This window comes from Juglans regia, chromosome 11, assembly GCF_001411555.2.
Source record: "Juglans regia cultivar Chandler chromosome 11, Walnut 2.0, whole genome shotgun sequence".
NCBI lineage: Eukaryota > Viridiplantae > Streptophyta > Magnoliopsida > Fagales > Juglandaceae > Juglans > Juglans regia.
Window position 1 is genome coordinate 25,609,250 of NC_049911.1, and position 27,938 is coordinate 25,637,187.

The window sequence follows — 27,938 nt, forward strand, 5'->3', positions numbered from 1 at the left end:
AGAAACATATTCTGTCAATGCAAACAAGGGTACTCTTTCTGAGCAATTGATTTCAATGAAAGTAGAAAGTATGGGCATATTGAAGGAATTCATCACCAAACATAATGTTCCTAATGATGTCCCCAATGAACTTGTTGAAAGCTCTTCAGAAGACAATACCGAAACCCCTGAGAAGACCCATGTGAAGTCAAAGAAGACGAAATTAACATAATAGTTAGTACATTAGATGTCATGCAAGATGAAGCACTTGTGCCCTTTTCCATCTAAATTCTCTCTAGTTCTTAAGACTTTGGTTGTCACGGAATCTTTGTTCAAGTCTTTCGGCCGTGTGAATTCTAACCACAGAGGATCAGGAATATTGCTTTTTAAGTGTTTTACCAACTTTGAGGTAAAAGACTCGAGCCAGCAGTTGGGTGTTCACAGCAAGAAGACAATAGAGTTTGTCGCTGGAATTAGCAACTGGTCTCATTGCACATCTGAATGCCAGTTGGTGATTCAGTAACTTGAACGTGAGAGGAGAGGGGAGGAGATTTGATACGGAATGCTTGCAACACATATCAATATAGGGGGAGGTCAGTCTTGAGAGCATTTCCTTGTATAACCTGTTGACACCAAACTAACTCCAATTCTCCATATGAACAATATAAATGGGTGTTTGATAAACTAACTTGAATTCTCTACAGATATCACTGGATTAAACAAGGAGCTCCGGATGTTGAAATCAGAAAACTAGAGTGACTTCCAAAATAAAAAATTGAAAAAAAATGGAGAATGTTATCATAGATTGTAATTAATTTTTGTTACTCATTTCATAAATGAACCATTCTTTTTTTTTTTCAAAGTCAATTGGTTTAAATCAATTCTTTTTCTAACCCCACACAGGCCACGACACTGCAGCCTGAAAAGCTAAAATCAGTGGACTAGAGAATTTAGAGCTCTTCAACCTTGCTCCATTTTCCTCTTCACAAAGTAATGACATCAATCAAATTGACACATATATGCAAGAAGAATAACCGAGGACAACAAACTCGCTTATTTCACCACCTCAGGCATCTCCTTTCCTAAGTCCCAGATACAATGTTGTAACCCCCATCAATCCAATTTTGGAAAACAAAATCCTGCTGTCAGAAATAAGACTTACTACAACCTCGACAATTTCCTTTTAAACCAATCTGACAGGCGCCTCATCTTACCCAGCTCAGGGTGTGAGAAATAAGACTCTGCATTTGACAACATAACCATTATGTCATGCTTCACAGCCTCCAAGCTCCGGTAGTACTCATTCTTTAACCTCGAACAAATCAGTTCCGGGTACAATGGAACTGGAAACCTGAAACCACAAAACCAGGATCACAAATTGTTTAAATCCCAGCTTTACTTGGAACAATGAATTATATAAAAGATTACTACCCCTACAACCCCTGCCTCCTACACAACCAAGATACCCTGTATGATATGCTATTCATACAATGCTAATTTGTCCACAGGCTCTATGATACCCTGTAAGTTGTTGAATGATGGATTATGTCAAGTCATTTATATGGCCTTCTAAGTGATATTTAGGTATAAACAGTCATATGGTTTAGTCCATCCTCATGCTTTCAGCAGGCAACACATTAGTTACTAAGGGATTCGCAGGTAAGCACATATTCGATATAAAGAATAACGACAGCCCACGTCCAGAATTTTTCTACCTATTAGAGAAGTCTGACTTCTGGGCAGCATGATTCAATTTTGCAAGTCCAAAATAATCCTGCAGGATGCACAAGCGAGTTCTGAGTAAGTAGTGTTTCTAAGTGTCTCCCATAATCATAATTTAAGCTCCAACATGCCAAATTTCTACCAAATCAAACACGAACAGGAACGAGAAGTTTGTGACAAAATCACCTTGTTTCCATCCACTGGCCGCTCCAATTTAGCAAAAAGAGACAGGAGCTTATCTCTGCTCTCATCATCAATATGGGGGTGCTCCCATAAAATGTCAGGATCATGCAGTTCCCAAGGACAGTGTAGATGGTTATCTCCAGGATCACTTCTGTAACTAACAGTATATCTTTCCCAAGGACTGTCAGGAAACTCTTGAGATTTGGGCTTTGAAGAAAGAATTCGACCTTCCCACCATTTACCACCTTCCCCATTTGGATTTCTCCACCAAACTAGGCATTTATCCCTATGTGTCCAATTTCTCCTAATAGCAGCATCATACCGTGTTTTCTCAACAACAAAATCAGGGAAATCAATCAGTTCAGGCAGAGTCAATTCGAATGCTTTACCAAACCCAACGGAGGGATTTGAAAATTCAAGTTTGATTTTACAGCAGCTATCCCCTGAGCCTGGTAATGTGGCATAATCAAAACCTTTAACTTTGCAAACTTCCACAGCACTTAAGTTTCTATTGATTGATCTCCAAGGACCTATTTCCGACAAGAGACTTGATTCTATAAACTCTTCATGGCCCTGACAATAATAGAAAAGAATATTACTGTGAACAGAATTACAGAAAGCTGAACTCAAAACTGAATTACAAAAGGACCAGGATCCATTGATTGAAAACAATAGGGCAGTACCTGTCTCAAATATACAACTTCATCACCTAGCTGAGGGATGTAACGGTAGCCCTCCTCATGCTCTGACAACATAAGCCACGACAGTTTTCTTCCGAAATGATTTAATTTCCTCCTAGCAGAAGAATTTGGTTCGTAATCATTATACCCACCATGCTGATTTCTTGTAGACCTTGATCCTTGAAGAAACTGATCAGACAATTCCATGGAGGATTTTTCAGCATTTATAGATGTCCCCATCGATGCACGGCCACTTCGCAACTTGAAGCTATGTTTCACAACGTTTGGCTCCCATGACGTTGCCTTTATCTTAATGGATCTTGTTCTATGTGTTGCATCATTAGAAGCTTCAGGGACAGCAGCTTCCACATCATGATGGTCATTAAAAGTTGCAGTATTTTCTTCCAAATCATTATCAGAACCTTCTAAATCAGTTTTTGCCTTATAGAATTTCTCACTTCCATAAGTAGCATCAGACATCCTCATGTCTGAATACAAATGCTGTGACCTCAAAGAACTTGATGTGCCAATATTTTCACCTCTAGCACTTGACAGGTCCTCCACAGTTGTAGTGAATTTCAGTTTGGAAGGACTTTTAGGGTCTGTTGCTATCCTTTTCTTTGTCCTAATTATTAACTTTGTTGGCTTAAGTGGAGCGTTCTCATTTAGTCTGTTTGAGTGGTTAGCGTCTACGACTTCATATATTTTTAGTGACTTGTCTCTGCATTGATCAGATCTAGACGAATCTTTGTATCCCATGTCAGAATTTCCATCGTATGGGGCTGCAGAAGCATCAGTGCCAAACTGCTCCTCATCCCTGCAAGACAACATAACTCCATGAGAATCGATTAATCAATTAGCATACAACTTTCCATATGTTATCAAATATGTGCTTTTCAAATGTTATCAAGTTTCACATACCCATTCATATCATTCTTGTTTTCCTTTTGAACATCAAAACTTGCAACCGATTCACTAAATGCATCTCTCGGCATGAGATCTCCTGATCTTGAACACTTGGATGCGCATCCATTGACCTCTTCCCACCTATGCTTACTCTCCTCATCACCTGCAGGTGCCTCTGAATGCTCCCTGGCCTTTCCACTTTGCGCTTTGTCCATGCAATCACTCCTGATCTGGTTTTGGGAAAGCTCCACATTAATTATATCAGTGAAAGAGGACATTGGATCTATGGAGCCTTTGTTAGTTCTGTCTTCTTGACTGGTTTCATGAGGTCTAGAGGATGGAAAAACTGGAGCAGCCTGATTCTCACATTTGGATCTTGCGTCTTCTGGAGACACATGCTTCTTAGAATCACGAAGTGAAAACTTCAGGAGTAATCTTCGCTTGCTACCAACATTTGGATGAGGTTCAGAAAGTTCTGGAGGCTTGGGTACATCTGTAAACTCACCTACATATGAAAGTTCCTCTTTACCACTTTGCCACTGCATATTCTGCAAGTTTGCATCAGTCCTGTTGATTTTGAGGTTTGAATCTTGCAGCAGCAACTCACTATCTGAGGAATCATTTTCTGAGTCATTTTCATCTTCTCCATCTGAAGACGTTCCAGTGATTCGAGAAAACATATTTAGCGCATTGAGTGCAGCAACACGCTGGGGTCTCATAGTCTTAGCTTTAGAAGACTTCCTCTTGGAAACTTTCTGACTACTTCTTGATTTCTTCGTTCTGTTACTCCAAGATACAGTGCCATCACACTCATTCAGATTCCTTTTCTTCACTCGCCTCCCTGAAGAAGTCATTGACTCGACCTGAAAAGCAATCAAATCAGTCCACATAGGCAAAAGTACCCCCCCCCCCCTTTCCCAAAAAAAAAAAAAGTAAAGGTGAAGGTTTCACTTACTTCAGTTTTGTGTTTTTTCCTTCTTGATCTGCGAAGGCTATCTCTATGGCTGCGTTCAACCTCACTGTCTTCTGCAGTGGACTCTAGATCACTAGAAGAGCTGGCACTTATACTGGCCTGGTCACCTTCACTGAAATTTTCCTCAGCAACATTGTACTCTGAATCATTATCATCACTTATTATGACTTCATTTTCTGGTTCCCAATACATGGCATCTACAAACTCCGGTAGTGGCTCAATCATTCTTTCCAAATCAGCCAAGGGGAGCATCTGATCATCCTGGCCTAGACCAAAATCCAGACCAACAGCATATTTTACGGATGAAGGCTGCCACTCAATGCCCAATGCACCAAGTCTACGTTTCTGATACATACTCTGATAGGGTTCTGGATATGGCATCATACCTGGCATTTCACGTCAATCTTTGACATTAGTAGTGTTTCTCAGAGATATACTATAAGCAAGATATATAAACAGGAGCCATGAACATACTTGAATCACAAAGAGGATCTTGAATGTTCCTGCGATGTGGGGGAAGTTGTGACTCCTGCATTAGATGTAATATATTTCAGAATACCACACACAAATAAGATAGGCACTGAAGATCTTTGCCCAATAATAAGCCTAGAGATTCAAATATAATGTTTCTGGAATTTAGTTAATGTGTTTTAAATCTGGACAAAAAATGACAAGAATATTAAAAACAAAACTAGTTGCCTCAAATCAAATAGGATTTTCCCAACTATCACATAATGACCACTTCTGACCTTGCACATGATGAAGGTAAGGTATGCATGGCATTTGACCAACTGAATTTCTTCTTATGGAAATGAAAATAAATTTACCAAACAAGAATCAAATAGTAAGGGGTGACTATTACCTGATCAAGAACATTTCCCATGGCATCCCGAATGAGGGGACGATAGTCCCCTAGGAAGAACTGTAGTAGAAATTAGACAACATGGTCATAAGACAATTGCATACTACCAACTTAGGTTGCAAATGAGGGAATAATGAGGTTTATTTTGTATGTAAAATTTTGTGGTACCTGATCCATTTTGGCATCTTTTTGGGACTCGCCTTGACCTGTGTTTAGTAAATATATTTGGCCAACATCATCTGAAAGTACTATTGATGTCCCATCCCTTTGTTTAAAAAATGAATCATCACAAAAATCTAGCAAGAATAAGCAATGGGAAAGCAACATAGGATCTAAATAGCAAAGAATTTTAATATCAAATGCACATAACAAGAATCTTTGGGTAACTGAACTGAAAATTGAAGAACATAATTACAGCTATGTACTGCTGGAAGGAAATCAAGCTACATAGCAGAAATAGCTTAAAAAGATTATTCAGAAAGAAAACTACATGAAGCAGAAATTCCATCAAGCATATGATTTAGAGTGATGACAAATGGGTTAAATAGTTTAAATAGGCAAAAAATGTCAATCAAACCAAAATAATAAAGCAAAAATTGAATACTAGAATAGTCTAGAGGTTACTTACGGGGAAAACTTTCCATCGACCAACTTAAAACGTCCAATATCATATGTCCATATAGGTGTGCCCTCCCAAATCTGGAAACACGAAGAACCAAAGACCTCAATAAACAAAGCAATTTGAACACAACATATCATCATAGAAAAATTAAAATCACAAACTTACATCCCAAACTATAGTCCGCCCATCATACCCAGCACTCATAGCTATCCGCGGATTGAAAGGATGAACATCCAAGACATAAGACTAGCAAGCAGCCAACAATTAAACAGTGATCCATGAAAGCCAAAATAAGAATCACAAACTATTGGATGGCAGATAGGACTTAAGATCAAGAAACCTGGACCTCATGCATGCCAATCATCAATAGGGTTTAAAAATTTATAATTTTTTAAAAACTCAGCTTGATCAAGTGAAAATTTAAGAGTCATGTCAATGTGGAGGACACACCATCTAAACTGTTGATGTGGCAAGACTTGATTTGGAAATTCAAATTTTTAAATTTCTCTCACAAATCAAATCAAATCATGTCATGTCAGCAGTATGTAAAGTGTGTCCTTATCTTCTAAAAAAATCAAGGGAAGCCATGCTAGAAGGCACAAACTTTGTGCGTCAAGTTAGATGAGAAAATGTAATAGCAGAACGCACATCAGAAGAGAATGTTGCTTGAAATGTATCATTTTATCAAGTGTACGTAACAAATTTAGGGAGGGGGGAGCCTTGATAATGATGAGTTTCTACAAGCTTAGAAGGAAAGAGTAACTTCCCCTAGATTGGTTTATTTAAGTCAAGCACAAAAGGGTAATGTCTATGCAATTGATACCATGTTTACTAAAATCTGCCCATGGTAGGTTCAAACATTAGACAATACTTACAGATTCACTATGACCGGTTAAAGAATGTACTAAGCTACCATCAACAGCATTCCAGACACATATTCTGCAATCTGCACAAGCACAAAAAATAAAATAAAATAAAAAAATTGACGATTCATAAGCCAAAATATAAATGATAAGATGCAACATCAGATTCTGTAAATTAAAAGTTGTGTAAATCCTTCATAAATATCCATAACAAGTGATTTGGCCCAGGATAAAGCAAAATGACAAATATTGAGCTAAGATGCAGGAAACTAGGAATACTAAAAATAAGAGAATCCTATATTAATGTAACTTTTCTCCCATAACTACATAGTTAACTACTTTAAGTACTTTACCCATGATAGCTGCAAGCACAAACCGATTATCCAGACTCCATACAATCATATTAACACCACGGGGGGTTGGAAGAAATCTATGACGTGGACCTCCTCGGGGAGGCTGAGGAGGCAGTGGAGGAGGTGGAACTTTTAAATGATAGGCCCGTGTCCAACGTCCAACTTTTCCCTAAAAAATGGGAGAAAGAAGAAAACAGGAAATCAAATTGAACAGGTCGATTACATATTAAACTGCATAAAAAAGGAAGTGCAAAATAACCCGGGAAGAGGAAGTAGAACATGGTATCCACCAAACTTTGGAATATCTAAAGGAATCTCTTGGGAAAGAGCTCACATGGGATCTACGTGATCTTGGAACCCAAATAATTGCACTGCCGTCACGAGAACAGGTGACGATGTTGTCATGACAAAACCTGAGAATATTACAAGTTGAGGTAGGACATTTAACAACATAGGAAAGGTAGGTGTTAAGTACATTTGAGGAGGTGTTAAGCTCATTGCAATGACTATTGTCAAAATATTAATTAGATGATTGAATTTTCCCTCTTCTCATCAACATAAATATGTAGAACAATTGGAGATTTAAAAGGGAATAAAGGTCCTAAGTTCCAATCCAACGTCTGAACTCCACTATCTAGCCCCCACTTCGGTTAAACATTTCTCAAATTGCAACCACTTGTTAAGGGAAGTGTTAGAATATAAATTTAAAAAATCAACTTACCTCTTCCTATAAACTTTAACTTTTAAGACACTCCAAGATTTAACATTCATTAATGGACAGCATCTGACTTCAACTTTAAATATTTAAAGGAAAATAGATCAAGGGATAATATCGTGTTACTTAGTAGCATCTGCTCAAGGTCCGTACACTTTGCGAAAACTCCTCACGTTGATCCCAACGATGATTCTGCTAAGTTGATGGTGCAGTAGTGTTGCGTTGAGTCTAATGGGCTTCACAAGAGAGTTTGTGATAGATTCGAAATTATTCATACTTGTGAAGGAAAGAGATCTGCTACGTATTATAGAGAGAGGGTGGAAGAAAGAGCATGAGCTACTTGTGGAATCAAGCACAGTGATGTGGCTTGGGAAAACACTGGAGGAATGCTTGAGAGGGGAGAAGAGGGAGTTTTATAGCACCACCAGAGAAGGCTATCGTAGCTTTATAGCACAGAGGTGCTTGAATAGCCATGGACGTTACATGGTGGTTGCAGAATATTGTGAGGGAGGAAGAAGAAGCTTTATTTTCATACCAGAAGGGGAGGGGGGGAGGGGATGGAGGAGGCTGAGGGAGGCTTTGTGGGAGTGGATGCAGGTAGGGAGAAATAGGGGAGGCTCTCTCAGAGGAGCCCAACTGAGGCCACAGAAGGAGGTGGAGAGGTCGTATGTGGGGTCCTATAAGGAGGCCCTCATGCTGGCGATGGACCACCATGATACGAGTGGGATGGTGACTGGTTCACTAGCAGAAACATGCGTCAAGCCCCTCTTGGTGTACTAAAAAAGGGCTCTGGCAGGGAGGCTGTCGGGCAGGCTAAGTGGGACGTGTGCAAGGTGTTGGTGGAGATGCAGGGCCAATTAAGGAAATTGCAATTGGAGGTGGCAGAAATCCTCTATCCTGTTGGGAGTAAAAAGGAAGAAGACAGGGTTAAGGGGTTTAAAGGAAAGGGGTCGGGCTTAGAGCGAAGGCCCATTCAGGCCCTTCCTGTGCATTATCGTAAGTCTACGGTGAGGGATCAAAGGGTGGGCTTAGCAAAAGGAATGGGCTTCAATGGAGGAAGGTAAAAGGAATGAAGGCAGATCACTCAGGCCATTTGGTTGGGCCTTAGCCCACGGGTCAATCGGGAAGGAATGTTGGCAAGCAACCCAAGGATGATGGGCTTCAGCCCAGGGCCCAACAGAAGTGGAAAGAATGCCCTTAGGCTTCTTCCAGCGGCGACTCTCGTGCGCATCCACCAGAGACCACGCCGCAACGCTCATGGACAAAGGTGGAACTATCGGCGGGCACACAGAAAACGTCAACGACGACGTTGGAGCACTCTGATGATGGCCTACACGTGGTGGGTACGTGGAAATCGATGGTAGAACACGTGAAGGGCTCTCCGACACCTCTGGGTGGGGTTTCTCCGTCATATGGTGGCCAGATAGTGCCGATGAGGTGCGAGGGTGTAGGTGTGACTCCGACAAACCTTCCAGTTCAATTCCTTGAGGACTCTAAGCCAGATGAGAAGGATGGGGTGAGTTCAGAGGATCTTTCGCACTCTGATAGTGAGGAACTGTTGACCTCTGATGAAGATAAATCCCGAAGACTTTTCCAGACTCTAAGTGAGCATATTGGTTTGGACGAAATTTATTTGGTGGAGGAGACCCAAGGTCCACCAAAGGACTGTAAGGTGGGTGAACCTATCCCCTTGAATTTTATGTTCCCTGTTCATCCTGAGGTTTCAGACTAGGTTTTTGATAAGGTCAAGGAAATGCAAAAATGTGTGGGGTTGGAGTGTGAAGGCTTTGAGGAACAGTTTATGGCTTTGCTTACAACCATTGAAGTGGGGCACCAACAACAAAGAAAAGCTGGATAAAAAAAACAGAGTGAGCTTAAAAGGTTGACGTGATCGATGAATTCTGAGGGCAGTTTCAATAGGGGCAGGTCGAAAGGGAAGGGGCTGGCCATCCCCCAATGAAACCCAAAATAGTGTCGTGGAATGTTCGCGGGCTCAACGAAGCCAATAAACGTCTTCAGATAAGAAACTTGCTTCGTGAATGGAAGGTAAACATTGTTTGTTTACAGGAGACTAAGATGAAATTGATTAATAGGAGAATTGTGCGAAGTTTATGGAGTTGTGTACATGTGGATTGGGTATATATGGCTTCTAATAGGGCGTCAGGAGGGGTAGTGGTGATGTGGGATAGACGGTGGCAGAGAAAATGGAGGAATTCATTGGGATGTACTCAGTTGCATGCTCTTTCAAGAGTGTGCCCGATAAACTTTTTGTGGGCTTTTGCAGGTGTTTATGGACCAAACTTAGATAACAACAGAGTATTATTGAGGGAAGAATTAGCAGGGGTTCATAGTTGGTGGGACCACCCTTGGTGTATTAGGGGAGACTTTAATGTCACAAGATTTCCAAGCGAGTCTTCCAGAAATAGAAGAGTGCGTCCAGCAATAGTAGAGTTCTCGAAATGCATCTTTGATTTGAACTTTGGTGGATTTGCCACTAGCTGGGGGTTCTGCCACGTGGTCTAACAATCAGACATGGACTCGGTTGGACCGATTCTTAATATCTCCAGAATGGGAAAGTCACTTTCCGGATGTTTGGCAAAAGCGAATGCCTCGTCTTTGTTCGGACCATTGGCCTATCATGCTAGATTGTGGTGGTCTCCGAAGAGGTCAACGTTATTTCAAATTTGAAAACATGTGGCTGAAATCTGAAGGTATTGTGGAAAGGGTTAGACAGTGGTGGTCCTCGTATCAGATACAAGGTACCCCTAGCTTCATCTTTGTGGGTAAACTGAAAGCTCTAAAAAAGGATTTTGAAGCTTTGGAATACGCAATCTTTCGGAGATATAAGGGAGAATAAGAAAAGCAAGATGAGGGAGATCCAGGAGTTAGAGAGGCTCCAAGAGGCTCAGTCTCTTACCCGGGAAGAACTACCTCGAAAGACAATGTTGGGTGCGAATCTTGAGAGGATTATTTTATTAGAAGAGATGTCTTGGCGGCAAAAATCAAGAGCTTTGTGGTTAAGGAAAGGAGATCGAAGAACGAAGTTGTTTCATAGAATTGCAAATTCCCATAGGAGAAACAACAACATAGAGATGCTGAAAATTGACGGTGCCGAATGTAGGGAAGAACAGGTAATTCACGACCATGTAGTTGATTTCTATGAGCAACTACTAGCTGAGCCAATGGGGTGGCGGCCTTCCCTTGGTGATCTTGTTTTTTATTCCATTGGGCCAAGTGATGTCTCGGATGGAGAGGGCCTTTGAGGAGGTGGAGGTTTTCGAAGTAGTGAGGAAAATGGTCAAGGACAAGGCACCAGGGCCTACCGGTTTCTCTGTGGGCTTCTTTCAAGAATGCTAGGATGTCTTAAAGGAAGATCTTATGAAGGTGTTTCAGGAGCTTTTCTTGGCTGGAAAATTTGAGAAAAGCCTTAACACTACTTTTCTTGCATTGATACCAAAGAAGGTGGGGACTATGGAGGTTAAGGAGTTTCAGCCCATTAGCTTAGTTATACAAGATAATATCCAAAGTGCTTGCAAACCGTTTAAGTGAGGCAGCGGGGAAGATCATTACAAAACCTCAAAACGCTTTTGTAAAAGGTAGGCAAATTCTTGATGCGGTTCTTATTGCTAATGAATGTCTTGACAGTAGATTGAAGGCTGGCACAGTAGGGATCATTTGCAAGCTAGACATGGAGAAGATGTACAATCATGTTAACTGGGACTTCCTTCTCTACCTTCTTGGGAGGTGCGGTTTTGGAGAGAGGTGGCAATCGTGGATTCGTTGGTACATATCAACGGTGAAATTTTCTGTGTTGATAAATGGTAACCCAGCTGGTTTCTTCCATAGCTCACGAGGCCTAAGACAAGGAGATCCATTGTCGCCATTGATGTTTGTTATTGTTATAGAGGCGCTAAGCAGGATGACCTCGGCCTTGGTTATTAATGGCTTCGTGGATGGATTTTTTATTGGAACCCCAAATAGGGGAATCATTAGTATCTCTCATTTGTTGTTTGTTGTTTGCAGATGACACACTTATTTTTTGAGTCCGATCAAAATCAGGTTCGAGCACTAAAGGCCATGCTTCTTCGTTTTGAAGTAGCATCCGAGTTGAAAGTGAACTTCGACAAATCAAAGATGATATCAGTTGGAGATGTTCCTAATAGACCGACAGCTGGCTAGCACATTGGGGTGTAAGATAGCCTCCCTTCCTTTGACTTACCTGGGACTTCCGTTGGGGGTAGCTGTGAGGACGTCCTCTTTATGGGATACAATGATTGAGAAAGTAGAACGGAGACTGGCGGGATGGAAGATAATGTACTTGTCGAAAGGTGGTAGGATTACCTTGATTAAGAGTACATTATCTAATCTACCAAAATATTTTTTATCCCTCTTCCTTATACCTACAAGCATGACATTTCGAATCGAGAAACTCCAACGTGACTTCTTGTGGGGCGGAGTGGGGGAGGAGTTCAAATTCCATCTAGTCAAGTGGGAGATGGAATGTCGTCCTATCTCTAACGGTGGTTTGGGTATTAAAAATGAGGACTTTTAATCGAGTGTTACTTAGAAAATGGTTGTGGAGATACAATAAGAAACTAGAAGTCCAGTGAAAGTTGGTGATTGAGTGCAAATATGGAGGCTTATAGGGGGGATGGTGTACTAAAGAAGTTAGAGGAGCCCATGGAGTGGGGTTGTGGAAACACATAAGAAGAGGATGGGGGGGCTTTACTTGACATACTCGACTTCATTTGGGTGAGGGTTCTAGGATTAAATTCTGGAAAGACATTTGGTGTAGTGACAACACTCTACAAGATTTATTTCCTTCACTATTCCAAATTGCAAGTGCCAAAGATGTTTTTGTGGCAGAAGTCATGGGGATTTCAGGTGGGCAAATCCATTGGAATATCAATTTTAGTCGGGCAGCACAAGATTAGGAAATGAGTAGCTTTGCTGATTTTTACAACCTTTTGTACTCCATAAAACCAAGCAATCAGCAAGAAGATGGGTTGTGGTGGATACTCGCAGGGAATAGCCCAATAGTCAGTTTCCTTGGAGAAGGCTTTGGAGACATAAGGCGCCCCCCAAAGCTGCATTTTTTGTGTGGACAGCATCGTTAGGTAAGATCCTCACAACCGACAACTTGAGGAAATGGAGGATAATCATAATAGATTGGTGTTGCATGTGTAGAGGAGGGGGCGAGTCGGTGGACCATCTCCTACTACATTGCGAGACAGCAAGGGTATTATGGAATGAGGTGTTTAGTAGATTAGAGATGGATTGAGTTATGCCGGAGACAGTGGTGGCAGCGCTGGCCAGCTGGACAAATATAAGAGGCATGCAACATATTAAAGCGGTTTGGAAGATGATCCCTATATGTATCATATGGTGTTTGTGGCAGGAGCGAAATGAGCGGACGTTTGAAGACAATGAGAGATCATTGGAGGAGCTCAAAGCTTTATTTTATAGAACTCTATGTACTTGGGTCATTGCTATTGACTTTAATGGCATGGACCTACATGATTTTCTTGTCTCTATTGCGCCTTCTTAGTTAGGGCATACAGTTGTTTTCTTCTTGTGTATTGTACTGGGCTATGCCCATTCATTGATCAATAAAATTTGTTTACTTATAAAAATAAAAAAAATCATGTTACTTAAATTTTGAAATGAAAAGAAAATGAAAAAGAGCATATGGTCAGACCAGGAATTTTTGAACTTTGGAATGTTCTCCTCCTTCAATGAGTCAGACATTGAAGTTTTTGAAGCCACAGCACAGCCACTGCACATGGAAGTAACACATAAGATATGAAATATCTGAAAGCAGATTACTTCCTTTTCCTATTCAGTCACTAACTGGAGCTGACTAACCTGAATTGCACATAATTGACATCGTTCTCATGGCCAGATAACACATCCATCTCATGCATTGGTTGATCAGAGTCATCTGGGCTAGATTTAAAAGCATTCCAAACCTGCAAAGTAACTGTTGTTGATGAACATATCCAAAAGATCTATAATAATAGCAACCAATACAAGTAAGCTAAATTTAGGTAGATGAACTATAAGAACTTAATTTTAGGGTGTATGTTTGAATATACCCTCGCAAAAGTGTCAGAACTACCAGTAACAAATACGGTTCCATTGGCATTGTAAGCACAACAAAGTATTTGATGGCTCTGCAGACCATTGCTTGAGGAGGGTCCATTACTCGATGGACCACTGCTCTTCCCTGCAGTAAACTCCACAGTCCTACTTAAGTTCACATCACCCAGATTCAAACGAACTAGATAACAATGTAGAAGCAATCATCTAACCATTTAAGACATCTGAAGGCTTTGGTGTGTATATTCGAGGCTTGCACTGGGAATACCTAGCATCCCAGATTCTACAAGTTCCATCATCCGATGATCTACAAATGTTATAACAGCAGATGTAATATAAAAAGAAAAGAACTCCAGCAAATCATTACTAACACCAGAAAGCTCGCTGGGAGTTAAAAGTTCCTAGAATGAATAAACTACTTTACATGAATACATAAAAGTGGTATTAAATCAGGTTTTTCAGATTAAACAATTATCACAGCCGATCAACTGCACAACTAGAAGGAAGCAACCAGGAGTAATGACTCAGAAAATGGGGCTCACGATAAAAGCTGGTAAACAGCACTTGGCCTGGGACTAAATACAATAGCAGTGACAGCGCCAGTATGCCCCCTTAAAACTGAAATCGGCATTCCATCTGGCAAACGCCACTGGGATAGAACAGAAAGAACTAATCATACGTCACAGAATTTGAAAGAATATGAAATGCAGGATAGGGGTATACTTACAACTCGAATGACAAAGTCATTTGAAGCAGATGCCACCAAAGCGTTATTTGAACTCACAGCCAAGTCAGTAATGTCACCCTTTAATTCAAGAGTAGAGAATAATAATAAGATATGAAATACAAAAAGAGCAACATGCATTATCAAAGTATTACTTTCACTCAAGATATGTACAATCCTAACTCACTTCATGTCCTCGACAACTGGCCAGGGAAAATGCTGTTTCCATTGACCAAATCTTGACAAGTCGATCATCAGAACCCGTGATAACATATCTTCCTAACCTATCAAATATAGCTACAAGAAAGAAGCAAATTTGTTAAAATTGAGAGCTACTTCATGTTGTAGGAAGGTACTTCATATGGCGTAAAATTTTCTCTCCGTACACATGCATTTTTTTCCTGGTCTGTTTCTGGTTTCTTGGTCTGGTTCTTGATTCATTTTGCTTCACCAAATTGGGTTGTTTGGTGTTAGTTAGATGGGTAGTGTTATAGAGCTAGTTATTGAGTCCAAATGCTTCACTATAGCATTAAGTGGAGGTGGTGTTCTGAGAATTACTGAGAGAAGCTGGAAGACAGAAAACTCGGTGTTGCTGGGCTTCTCCTCTATTCATTGGCTTGGGAAGGTGTTAGAGGAGAGCTTGAGCAGAAAAAAGGAGGTTTACTCGGCAACACGTGAGGGGTATTGTAGTTTTATTGCTCAACGTTGTGAAAATAGGAATGGAAGATATGTTGAAATATCAGAGTATAGTCAGGGGGGAAGAAGAAATATGTTATGTATTCCAGAAGGAGAGAATGGGTGGGGATGGAGGAAGATGAGGGAGGCTTTGATAGTGAAAGGGAAAGAAAAAACCAATGAAGGTGGTCTGCATGGAGGAAACAAACCTAGTGAGGGAAGAGGGAAACTGAAACACTATGAGCGATCGTATAAGGATGTCCTTGCCAAGTCGATACCGAGAGTTGCTGGTGCGAAGATGGCTGGTGAGAAAGTTTTGGACAGAGGTAAGGGAAGTTGGCTACGTGAAGGTATGGTGAACCATGCCCATGGCAGGGCCTCTGTCGAGTGTCAGTCATGGGAAATGCAAAGGAAGTTGTTGGAAATGCAGGGGCAGCTACGCGCATTGCAGAAGGATATGGCTACTATAGTAGCATTTGTCGGCTCATTAAAGGAAAGTGAAGGTGCCGAGAAACTAAAGGAAAATGGGCTGAGGTTCACACGGGAGAAGACTCAACAGAAAGGAAAATATTCTAAAGGCTGGAATGTGTGGCGTCGGGCGAAACAACAAGAAACCTTTGGGGCTGGGCCGTCGAAGGTTAAGGCCCAGAACTTCGAAATCCAGTCCAAGGCCCATACAGGCGGGTCGGCATTCAAGACCCAATTAAACGGGTCAGAATCCAGGCCAACAGAACCCGCGAAACCGAGTTCTAGCCCGAGAGGATCCATCGAGCTTCACGGGCTAGGGTTTGTGCCGGAAAGCAAACAGACGGCGCCGATAGAGGTTGAGGGGCCACAGACGACGCCGACGGAGATAGTGGGGGTCGCCGGTGTGGTCTTGCCGGAGTCCTGTGCTCACCCACGGTTAGGCGTAGAAACCCATCTTCATTCGGCGCTGGAGAAGCAAACCTCGAGGATGAGGGAGGCAGTTTCGATGGGTCCAGTGACAGGCTCGGGGAGATCAGTAGAGAACCTCGAGTTGGCTGAGGTTGAAGAAGACTCAGATGACTTCATGCATTCTGTGGAAGATGAACTTTTCATCCCTTGTGGATTGGAGGATTTTTCTATGGGAAGTGAATTTCAGAACCAGAATAATAAGATGGGGAATCCTATTCCATTAAATTATTATTTTCCAGATCAAGCATCAGATTGGGTTATACATAAAGCTAAAGAAATTCAACATGTTGTTGGAATTGAGTGTGTTGGGTATGAGGAGCAGTTTATAGCCTTGTTAACGGCTATGGAAGCTGGCCATCATCAAGAAAAGAGGGGGAGCACAAAGAAGAGTCGGGAATTAAAAAGATTAATGTGGTCGATGAACTCGGAAGCAAGTTCTAGTAGGAATAAGGCCAATGGGAAGGGGCTGAATGTTCTACAATGAAGCCTAAGATTTTATCTTGGAATGTCCGGGGTTTAAACGAGGTAGAGAAGCGTCTTCGGATTCGTCGTCTACTTCGTGAATGGAAAGCGGACATAGTATGTTTACAAGAGACAAAGTTGAAGTTGATTAGTAGGAGGATTATTCGGAGTTTGTGGAGTAATATTTATGTGGATTGGGTATATTTGGCCTCATCAGGGGCTTCGGGAGGAGTAGTGATAATGTGGGATAGAAGGGTAGTAGAGAAGGTGGAGGAGTACATAGGGAGATATATGGTAGCTTGTTCTTTTAAAAGTGTATCAGATGATTTTTTATGGGCATTTGCAGGAGTGTATGGGCCTAACTTAGATGCTGATAGAAGTTTATTATGGGATGAACTTGCAGGGGTACAAAGTTGGTGGGACCTCCCTTGGTGTATTGGGGGGGATTTTAATGTGGTGCGCTTCCAGAGTGAAAGTCTGGGAAATAGAAGATTGAGACCAGCAAGCCTGGAGTTCTCTGAGTTTATCTTTGATTTAAACTTGGTAGATCTCCCATTAGCCGGGGGCCCAGCTACTTGGTCAAATAATCAGACGTGGTCCCGCTTGGATCGTTTTCTGATTTCCCCTGAGTTTGAAAGCCATTTTCCGGACGTATGGCAAAAGCGTTTGAGTCGTATAACTTCGGATCATTGGCCTATTCTACTGGATTGTGGAGGTGTTCGTAACAGCAGAAGGTATTTTAAGTTTGAAAATATGTGGTTGAAGTCAGAAGGATTTGTGGAAAGGGTTAAAAGATGGTGGACTTTGTATCAATTTGAAGGAACACCCAGTTTTATTTTTGCAAACAAACTGAAAGCCTTAAAAAGGGATTTAAAGGAGTAGAATAAACAAGCTTTTGGAAATGTGGAGGAGAACAAAAATGCCAAGTTGATGGAAATTCAGTATTTTGAAAGGCTACAAGAAGGGAGGTCACTTAATGAAGAGGAACAAGCACAAAAAGCTTTATTAGTTGCTGATCTTGAGAGGTTAATTTTACAGGAAGAAATCTCATGGCGCCAAAAATCAAGAGCTCTTTGGTTGAAGGAAGGGGACAGAAGTACGAAGTTTTTCCATAGAATTGCAAACTCACATAGAAGAAATAATAACATTGAAGTGCTGAGAATTGAAGGGGTTGAGAATAGAGAAGAAGAGGTTGTCCAAGACCATGTGGTTGTTTTCTTTAAAAAGCTTCTCACGGAAGAGGTGGGTTGGAGGCCTACGTTAGATGGTTTGGCTTTTGACACTATTGAATCAGGGGATGTTACCAGATTGGAGAGGGCTTTTGAAGAGGAAGAGGTATTTGAAGTGGTAAGAAAGATGGCAAAAGATAAGGCTCCCGGACCGGATGGTTTCTCTATGGGTTTTTTTCAAGAGTGTTGGGAGGTGATCAAAGTGGACCTTTTGAAGGTATTTCAAGAGTTTTTCTTGTTAGGAAAGTTTGAGAAAAGTCTTAACACTACTTTTCTTGCACTAATCCCTAAAAAGGTAGGGGCCATTGAGATCACAGATTTTCGGCCTATAAGCTTAGTGAATGGTGTTTATAAAATCATTGCAAAAGTGCTTGCAAATCGATTAAGTGGGATATTGGGGAAGATTGTCTCCAAACCACAGAATGCTTTTATTAAGGGTAGACAGATTCTTGATGCGGCTCTTATCGCTAATGAATGCTTCGACAGTAGATTGAAGATGGGCAAAGCAGGGATTATGTGCAAATTAGATATGGAAAAGGCGTACGATCATGTTAATTGGGAGTTCCTCCTTTATTTACTGGGTAGGTGTGGTTTTGGTGAGAGGTGGAGGTCATGGATCAGATGGTGTATTTCTACGGTACGGTTCTCGGTGTTGATTAATGGTAGCCCAGCGGGTTTCTTCCCAAGCTCTCGTGGCTTGAGACAAGGGGATCCGTTATCTCCTTTACTTTTTGTCATTGTTATGGAGGCACTGAGTAGGATGATCTCAGCCTTAGTGTCTAATGGTTCCATCAGTGGATTTCAGATTGGAGCACCGAGTAGGGGTATTACAATTGTTTCTCACTTGTTGTTTGCAGACGATACGCTTATCATGTGTGAGGCTGATCACGCTCAGTTGAGGGCGGTGAAGGCTTTGCTGCTGTGTTTTGAAGCAGTATCTGGCTTGAAGGTGAATTATGATAAATCCGAGTTGGTACCGATTGGAGAAGTTCAAGATATAAGGGCTTTGACGGGCATTATGGGGTGTAAAATTGCGTCTTTACCTATGACTTACTTGGGATTGCCGTTGGGTATAGCTCCGAAATCTCGTTTGATATGGGATACAGTGATTGAAAAAGTAGAGAAGAGATTAGCAGGGTGGAAGAGAATGTATTTGTCGAAAGGGGGTCGGACTACTTTAATCAAAAGCACACTTTCCAACCTTCCTACTTACTTTTTATCCTTATTCCCTATACCGGCAAGTGTGGCGTGTAGACTTGAGAAGTTACAGAGAGACTTTTTGTGGGGGGGCTTGGGAGATGAGTTTAGATTCCACTTAGTTAAGTGGGAGATGGTATGTCGGCCTATCTCCAATAGCGGTTTGGGTGTCAGAAATTTGAGAGTTTTTAATCGGGCTTTACTAGGCAAATGGTTGTGGAGATATACCAAAGAACCAGAGGCCTTATGGAAGACTGTGATTGCAAGCAAATATGGTGATTTAGGGGAGGGGTGGTGTTCCAGAGAAGTTAGAGGAACAGCGGGTAAGGGGTTATGGAAATACACTAGATTGCACTTGGGGACAAGTGCCAAGATCAGATTTTGGAAGGATGCATGGTGTAGTACCAGTGTTTTACTCGATCTGTTTCCGTCTCTTTTCTTGATTGCAAGTAACAAAGAGGCCACAGTGGCGGAGGTTATGGAAGTCTCAGTCTCAGGTAGAAACATTCACTGGAACATTAATTTCAACCGGGGGGCACAGGACTGGGAGATGGAAAGTTTTGCAGAATTCTATAGCCTCTTATATTCTGTTAGACCGAATATCCAGCAGGAAGATGAGTTGTGGTGGCATCCTGCAGGAAAAGGGGTATTCTCAGCTCGCTCTTTTTTTAAGGTTCTCACACAAGAACCAGAGATACAGTTTCCTTGGAGAAAGCTTTGGCGTCATAAGACTCCTCCCAAAGCCTCTTTCTTTGTGTGGACAGCGTCTTTGGGGAAGATCCTCACTACGGATAATCTAAGAAAGAGGAGGATAATTATTGTAGATTGGTGTTGTATGTGTAAAAGTGGGGGTGAGTCGGTAAATCATTTACTTTTACACTGTGAGGTAGCTAAGGCTATTTGGGACGCGGTGTTTATAAGGATGGATATGGCGTGGGTGATGCCGGAAACAGTTTTGGATGTATTGGCTTGCTGGAATTCTATCCGTGGGGTGAGACAGATTAAAGCAGTATGGAAGATGATCCCTATCTGTATTATGTGGTGTCTATGGCAGGAACGAAATGAGATGACTTTTGAAGACAAAGAGAGATCTGTGGAGGAGCTTATATTGTTATTTTTTAGAACTCTTTGTACTTGGGCCATAGCTGTAGACTTTAATGGCATGGACTTTCACGAATTCCTAGTTTCCAATATGCCTACATAAACAGGGCATTTTCTTTGTATCGTGTTACTTTGGTGATTTAATAAAGTCTTATTTTTACTTATCAAAAAAAAAAAGCATTAAACTTTGTTCTAAATTTGGCACTATGACAGTATGAAACACAGATTCATATAGAAGAAAATGTCATGAATCATGATGGACGATAGATATGTGGCAATATAATGCGTGTTAAGCAAATCAAGCTCAGCAATATTTTCAAGGAACAATACTAGTTCGAGAAAACACTGTCCATTTCTTTTTTAAATACAGTTATTAATTTATAGAAAAGAAATGCTAAAATCATGAAAATGCTGGGAAAAAGTCCACATCAGTGGCCCAGTTACTGTATCCTTTTTCCAGACTATTTACTAAGACATATAATATAACATGATCTCTTAGAATGGGATGAGAAACCTTACCACAATAAACAGCACTACGATGTCCCCTTAGCTTCATCTTATTTTGCATCTTTTGTACCATAGTCAATGGTTTAGCAACTGCATAACATGCAGAGCGAATGGATGGAGCACGATGATGCTTGGTGAACCCTCCTCCAATTTCCCTTAAACTTAGCCCGCGAACCTGATCAGCCTGCATGTGAGGCCAACGCAGATAAGCTTGTAAAGGCTTAACTTGCTTGTTTCCCATATTCCTCTCACCTGAAAAGGACAAGGAAAGTTCAGAAATAAGAAAATCAATAAATAAATATCATTTCACTAGAAATGAATAATAACACTTTTTTCGTCAATAAAATAAAGATTTTACTAATGATGAAAAAGGGTGTTGTTACCCCAATACACAAAAAGTATACAAGAGTTCCACCTAACAGGCAAAAGGAAAAAAGAAGTAGAAATTCTTGAAAAGTGGAAATTGAAAGAGTTACACCATCTTAGGTGATTGGCCAATTATACAGGATGGTAAGGAAGAAAGATTTGAGCTCTGATGCCGATTTTTCGCAATCCTCAAAACCATAAAAAAATGATATCTTCTAGGCACTGGTGGCAGTTAATGGTACTTTCTATACTAAAAAAGTACCTCTCCATAATATTCCACAAACTATGTAGGTGGCAGTTAGGAAAGAAAGAGAAAGACGGCTAGCTATTTGCAACAAAAAGATAGTCTAAAGTTCTCATTCAGGGACAAAGCTGCAGAGATGGAATTTCAATGAGTATTAGATCTCAATAAGGGAATGAAGATATGATTTAAATCCATAAACACCTTAAATAAACATAACCGTGGAAAAAATAAATAAACGCTAAACTATTTATTCTCATGCATGTTCTAATAGCGTTGTGTTTAAGTTTATGATACTTGCATTCAACTGGAAAGCATCTTCAAAGAAGTACAGGGTGAAGATGGCTTTGAAGATGCTATCTAACAAGTTAAAAAACTTGCTGACATTTCGGAATCGTCTTCTGGCTCTCTATTTGAGAACTACTGACCATATACTAGAAGTGTTTGGACACAAGCTCTAGGAGTAGTTGTGCTTTAATTTAAATCATCTTAGCAGTTTCCTTTGTTTCAGGAAAAATGCTTGAAATTTATAATGATACTATATATTATGAAAACAGTTCACTATGTCAATCTAAAGAGAAAAGTTTGCTGTGCTTAGGATCTGCCAAATAAAGGTGCTAGCCTCCAGATAAGCAATAATGCAAATTCTTTCCTAATTCTAATAGTTCACCATCCACGTCAGTATAAAAGAGCCTAAGAGAAACAAAACCATATACAGAAAAAGAAATTCATTGCTAAAAGCTATTTTCTCCAAGATATAAAAAACTCTGCAGATAAAAAACACATACAATCGAGAAGCGAAAAGGATCCAGATCCCAGTAGTGTGGGAACATCAGCTGCATTGGGAGTACTTCCTCCAACCTTGAGATGAAAAGGAGGGGCTACACTTGCTATCAGTTGCTTCAGAAGCCTTACCAAGTGATCCTTCTCAATGTGGGGATACCTAGGGGTTATAAAAATGACAAATCAATTCAATCGTATATGGCAGTAACACAAAAAGATGCACCATGTGAAATTCAATAAAAGAACATAAATGGATTGGAGCAATTCAATAAAAACTTTGGTAGAACAGAGCCAGCAAGCCCTGTGATAGTCCAGGGGATTGCATCTGAGCACCAGGATTAAATCCACAGTCCAGAGGTCAAGTAGGTTACGACAACAGAAAAATCTGATCGAAAAAAAAAAAACACTCCCTGTCAAACTCAAAAAACAAGGACCTCCCTTCAAGTTTCGCATTAACTAAATCCACATCCTTGTATTATGGGATACATTCAATTACCCACTCAACACAGTTTGAATATTTAATATCCACTGTCCAGACTTTATTCAGTCAGTGTCAGGAGATAACTTTTAATCACCCAAACCGATGACTCCCAAATCCATGCTAGAGGAAAATATATATTACAAAGCAAGGACGTGTGATATTTCAAAAGCTATACAGGAAGTGATAGCAAATAGGTTACGACAATAACAATAAGGGCAGAAAGTAAGATTTATGGTATAGAGAAATAAGGTAAAGAGGAAAAACAAACCAGTCAGTCAATGTTATCTTCATAACAAACAAAAGAGATTTCCCATCATATGCTCATTATTCAATACGCTTCCCTTGAGTAATACTAGTTTCCAGGTGAGGGGTTTTCAAAATGAAAGAAAGGACACATGATATTATCTTGGAAAAAAACAAAATATAAATTAACGAGCATAAGAACAAAGTTTCTCATTCTTTTTACATACTTTTTACAAGGTAGAATTTAGAATTTGACTAGGTAGAACAATATAACATGTATACCTCTCCACCAGATGATTATAGCTCAACGGGAAAGAGATGCCATCATCGTCATCGTCATCCTCATTATGTGCACCACTACTTGAAAACCAAGCATGATATCTTCTAGGCAAAAGCTGATGTTCCAAAAGCTCATTGCAGAATTGCCCAAAAGTCCTTTGGCATGGCCCAGACGACAGGAAATGTAAAATTAAAAAGTAAACTTCTCTAAGGTCTATATCAACCTCAGTCTCAATGTGACCTGTAGCTCCTTTTTTAGATTGATCTTTTCCATGCACCTTATTTGAAAAATTTAAAGGCGCCATAATATGAGAAGGTGCATCAGCAGAGGATACGCACTTCCAACTATCCATATTATGAATCCAACCTGACACGTTGCAAAAATGCTGATTCAAAACCATATATCACTTAGATGGATCCAAGGGTATATGCATACATAACAAAGATAATTTAATTCCTAGTATATGCTTGAAAGCAAGGAGTTATGGTCCACGCAATAATGTGTACTTGGGCTTTGCCTACTTCTATGAATAAAAATTATTTATTACCTATAAAAAAAAAAATGGTCCACACAATAATGGCAAGGGAAGATCTGTTGTTAAGAAGGTATGTCAATCCAAAAAGTCAAGGATCCCTATTGGAGCTAAGGTCAAGCATCTTGGCCATTTCTCCTCAATTTTTTTCCCTTTATCTCTTATTATTAATGCCCTGAGTGCATCAATGTCCGTGATATGATGCCTGACTTTTCACTGAGTACAAATGAAATTGAATCCCATCACTTAGTGTAGTTCTAAATCTATACTTACCAAAAAAAGAAGTTATTAAAAAAATTAGACCTCAAAAGAGAGAGAGAGAGAGAGAGCACCCCAACCCCCCCCCCGGCGCCCAGATAAAAGATAGTAGATTATTAGATTATATTAGCGGATAGGAGTCAGCAAATGTGTAAAGGAAATCATTAACATTAACAAGAAAACTAATCTTTCAAAGATTATGAAGGTAGTTGGACTTTCCTGTTTTGTCAACAAACTGAAGCTAGCAAGGAAAACATGAGGTGTTTATGTCCTGTTATTGTATTTCCATATTAAAGAGTATTGTTTCTCTTTATAAACGATGTGGTTATATTGGTACGAATTACTATTCAAGGTAAACAAGACAGTATTTCCACCAGATGTATGACAACTACATATAAGCTTTTGGTGCTTTTTCATAATTTCATCATCAAATACATATAATTTGGGTCAAGGATCCTTCAACACAAAACACCAGCCTAGGGGAGGTGTTGATTTGTTAAAGTTCAAACTCCTTAAGAGTTTTCATGATATAAGGTATATTCTAAGTATGAATCATAGCCTTTCGAGATACAAATGGCGAATATAAAGAATATGAGAAAGTTATACAAATATCATATAGCTTTATTATTAAATGAATTTAACGTGCCGATTATCAAATTAGTTCATTTACATGGCCAAAGGTCGTAAAAGCTAGTTGAAATCCAACATGCCATAAAGACAAAGAGGTAAGTGTTTAATAAAGATGAGCAAAGCACTGGGCCGTTCAAAATTGGCTTGTTGGCTGAGATTGAGCATGTTCACAACCCAAAAATTGAGCTTAACCGACCTATATGCAAGCCCGACACAAATAATCATTGAACTAGTCATTTGAAAAAAAATGAATAAAGAAAAATAGATCAATGAAGTATAAAAAGAAAAGATCAAAACACCCAAATACATATGAGACACTCATTTCATTGCTTTCCATCAAAACAGGTAATTAGGCATTACCTATCTGTTGGAATTTGCAGAGTTTAGTAACATCTTATAATGCACAGATAAAGATTGCAGGATGAACCTCAACCATTAGTAAAAGTAATCCTGCTGAATTCCATTTCTTGTCAAGCTTAAATACATAAACTGGAGAATGGCTCGAACAACAAAGCTACATAGTTATCATGTTTTGGTCTGTATAGTTGGGCTTTAGCTCTAGACTGAGACACATGGCCAAAAGTAACTAAATAACCAATTTAGGGATGTAAGGGTTGCATGGGTTATGCCAAAAAGGATTGTAGATCTCTTTGCAAACTGGAAAGGGTTATATAACATCCCACAAATTGCAGTAGTGCGGAAGATGGTCCATATTTATATCGGGTGGCATATTTGGTAGGAAAAGAATTAGAGAGATTTTGAGGATCAAGAGCGGACAATGGAGGAGTTTAAAACTTCCTTTTTCAATACTTTGTTCCTTTGGGTAGCTTCTATAAATTTTAATGGGTCGAGCTTGCATGATTTTCTTGTTTCTTTTTTATTTTTAATTAGGTGTTCCTCTTGTATACTTCCTATGTACCTAGACTATGCCTTTCGCTTTTTTCTAATAAAATCTTTGATTACTTATCAAAGAAATGGGATGTAAGGTGCACATTAGCAGTCAATCAAAAGAATTTTATTAATGAGATTCAGCACTCTACTCAATTGTGCCCCTTGAGTGGGCAATCCATGAGACAACATATGGACCCCCATATATTTTTTTGATAGGTAAACGATAATATTATATTAATAATAAGAGGCTTAGCCCAGGTGCACAGGGGTATACAAGAGATAAACCTATACAAGAGTGCTTGCATAGATGATAAGAAACATGACATCCCATATATAGACAGCGCATACCATGTATGATCAGGGTAGGTATCCGTATTAAATATCTCTGTCCAATTAAATACCCAATTACGCTTAAAGTTTTCGATTTTAGAAATTAGTCTACCAAATTTTTTCAATTTAAAGCTTTAAAAGTTAAAGCAATCCTTTCTCATTTGCTAACAGCCTAAATTCTCATCTACTACCACTTTCAAAGGTAAGGATCACATTACCTTTTTCTTGGAATTTGGCATTTGCAGAGTTTAGTAAAATTTTATAATGCACAGACAAAAGATTGCAGGATGAATCTCAACTATCAGTGAAAGTAATCATACTGAACCCCATTTGTTAAGCTTAAATACATAAACCGGAGAATGGCTCAAACAAGAAAGCTGCATGGTTTTCATGTTTTGGTCGGTATAGTTGGGTTTCAGCTCTAGACTGTGAGACACATGGCCAATTTAGGGATGTAAGGGTTGGCATGGGCTATGCCCAAACAGATTTTAGATCTCTTTGCAAATTGGAGAGGGTTATATGACATCCCACAAATTGCAGTAGTGTGGAAGATGGTCCCTATTTATATAGGGTGGTGTATTTGATGGGAAAAGAATTAGAGAGATTTTGAGGATTGAGAGCGAACGATGGTGGAGTTTAAAACTACCTATTACAATACACTGTTCCTTTGGGTGGCTTCTGTAGATTTTAATGGGTCGAGCTTGCATGATTTTCTTGTTTCTTTTTATTTTTTATTTTTAATTAGGTGTTCATCTTGTATACTTCCTATGTACCTGGACTACGCCTTTCGCCTTTTTCTAATAAAATATTTAATTACTTATCAAAGAAATGGGATGTAAGGTGTCATGTTAAAAGTCAATCAAAGGAATTTTATTAATGAGATTCAGCGCTCTACTCACTCGTGCTCGTTGAGTGGGCAATCCATGAGACAACATATGGAACCCCCATATATAGACAACACATACCATGTTTGATCAGGGGAGGCATCCGTAATAAATATCTTTGTTCGATTAAATACCCAAGTATGCTTAAAGTTTTGGCTTTTAGAGATTAGTATACCAAAAGTTTTTCAATATAAATATTTTTTTTGTTCAGTAAAAAGAATTTTATTAAAAAGCAAAGCCAAGTTTTCAATATAAATCTTTTAAAAATTTAAAAGATTTATATTGAATTAAAAGATCAAAATAAGTCTTTTAAAGTTAAAGCAATCTTTTCTCATTTGCTAACAGCCAAAGTCTTCATTTACTACCACTTTCAAAGGTAAGGATCATAAGTCCTCTGGCATAACTATATTTCTATAATCTAAGATTCCAAACTTCTAGAAAAGCAAAACTATCGATCAATTTACTAAATTTATCACCATATAAACCAGAACTCTATCGCGATTCAGAAAACTATATGGTGTGTTCTTACTTGCAACATTGTCAAATACAACAACAGTAAAGGAACTGATTTTCCCAGCATCTTTTTCGTTGTTTACGCAAAGAAAACTAAGGTTTTAGCTTAAATTATAAGAAATATCACAAATAGTGCACTCCCTTAAAGAGACAAACATCGAAATGAATCCAAGAAATTGATTTCGTGCTCCCCAAAGTGTTACATGTGCGTATAAATCAAGACACTGGCAGTCATGGCATCAATAATAGAAAATAATAGGAAAAAAAAACCCGATTTCAACTATAAATACAACTACGGCCAACAGATAACAACAGGGAAAGCAAAAAAAGAAAATTGAAGAACCTGTGGATTGCTTCAACGAAGTGAAAGACATGCACAGTTGGATAGAACGGTAAGGTCGGCCGAGTCCATAAATGCAGTTCCTAAGACACAAACATAAAAGCCCAATTAAAATTTTGTTTTGCAATATATTGTACATACATGCATTTGGGGGGGGGTGGCAAAAGGCATAAGATCTAAATCAAAGGAAGGCATGGAAAACCGCTGAGAAATCAGTAAGTCGTATGTATCCAAACAAGACCTCGTTACGCTGAGTAGAGTTGGTTGTAGCTGTTGGAGATTGATTGAGGAAGAGGTTGTCTGAAAGAGCTCGTGTTCTGTTCTCTCTCTTTCTCTGTTTTTTGGTTCTTTTTTTCCGGGATTTTCTTGTAGGGACCA

General features: G+C 39.7%; 1 protein-coding gene across 1 annotated transcript; it reads right to left on the reverse strand.

The window, feature by feature from the left end:
- Positions 1–854: 854 nt before the first annotated feature.
- On the reverse strand, positions 855–27,909 carry LOC109009937 (bromodomain and WD repeat-containing protein 3-like). The gene is made up of 26 exons (XM_018990608.2): positions 27,802–27,909; positions 27,564–27,643; positions 23,185–23,548; positions 22,184–22,338; positions 20,801–21,040; positions 14,869–14,978; positions 14,685–14,762; positions 14,500–14,606; positions 14,170–14,264; positions 13,954–14,084; positions 13,724–13,827; positions 13,557–13,634; positions 7,478–7,556; positions 7,144–7,312; positions 6,803–6,873; positions 6,093–6,173; positions 5,934–6,004; positions 5,474–5,570; positions 5,306–5,365; positions 4,918–4,972; positions 4,426–4,829; positions 3,486–4,333; positions 2,568–3,381; positions 1,888–2,457; positions 1,695–1,753; positions 855–1,330 (listed from the first exon to the last, which is right to left on the reverse strand). Exons 2-26 carry the CDS (start codon positions 27,592–27,594, stop codon positions 1,141–1,143), a joined length of 5,061 nt encoding a protein of 1,686 aa, XP_018846153.1. The 5' UTR covers positions 27,595–27,643; positions 27,802–27,909; the 3' UTR covers positions 855–1,140.
- Positions 27,910–27,938: the final 29 nt, after the last annotated feature.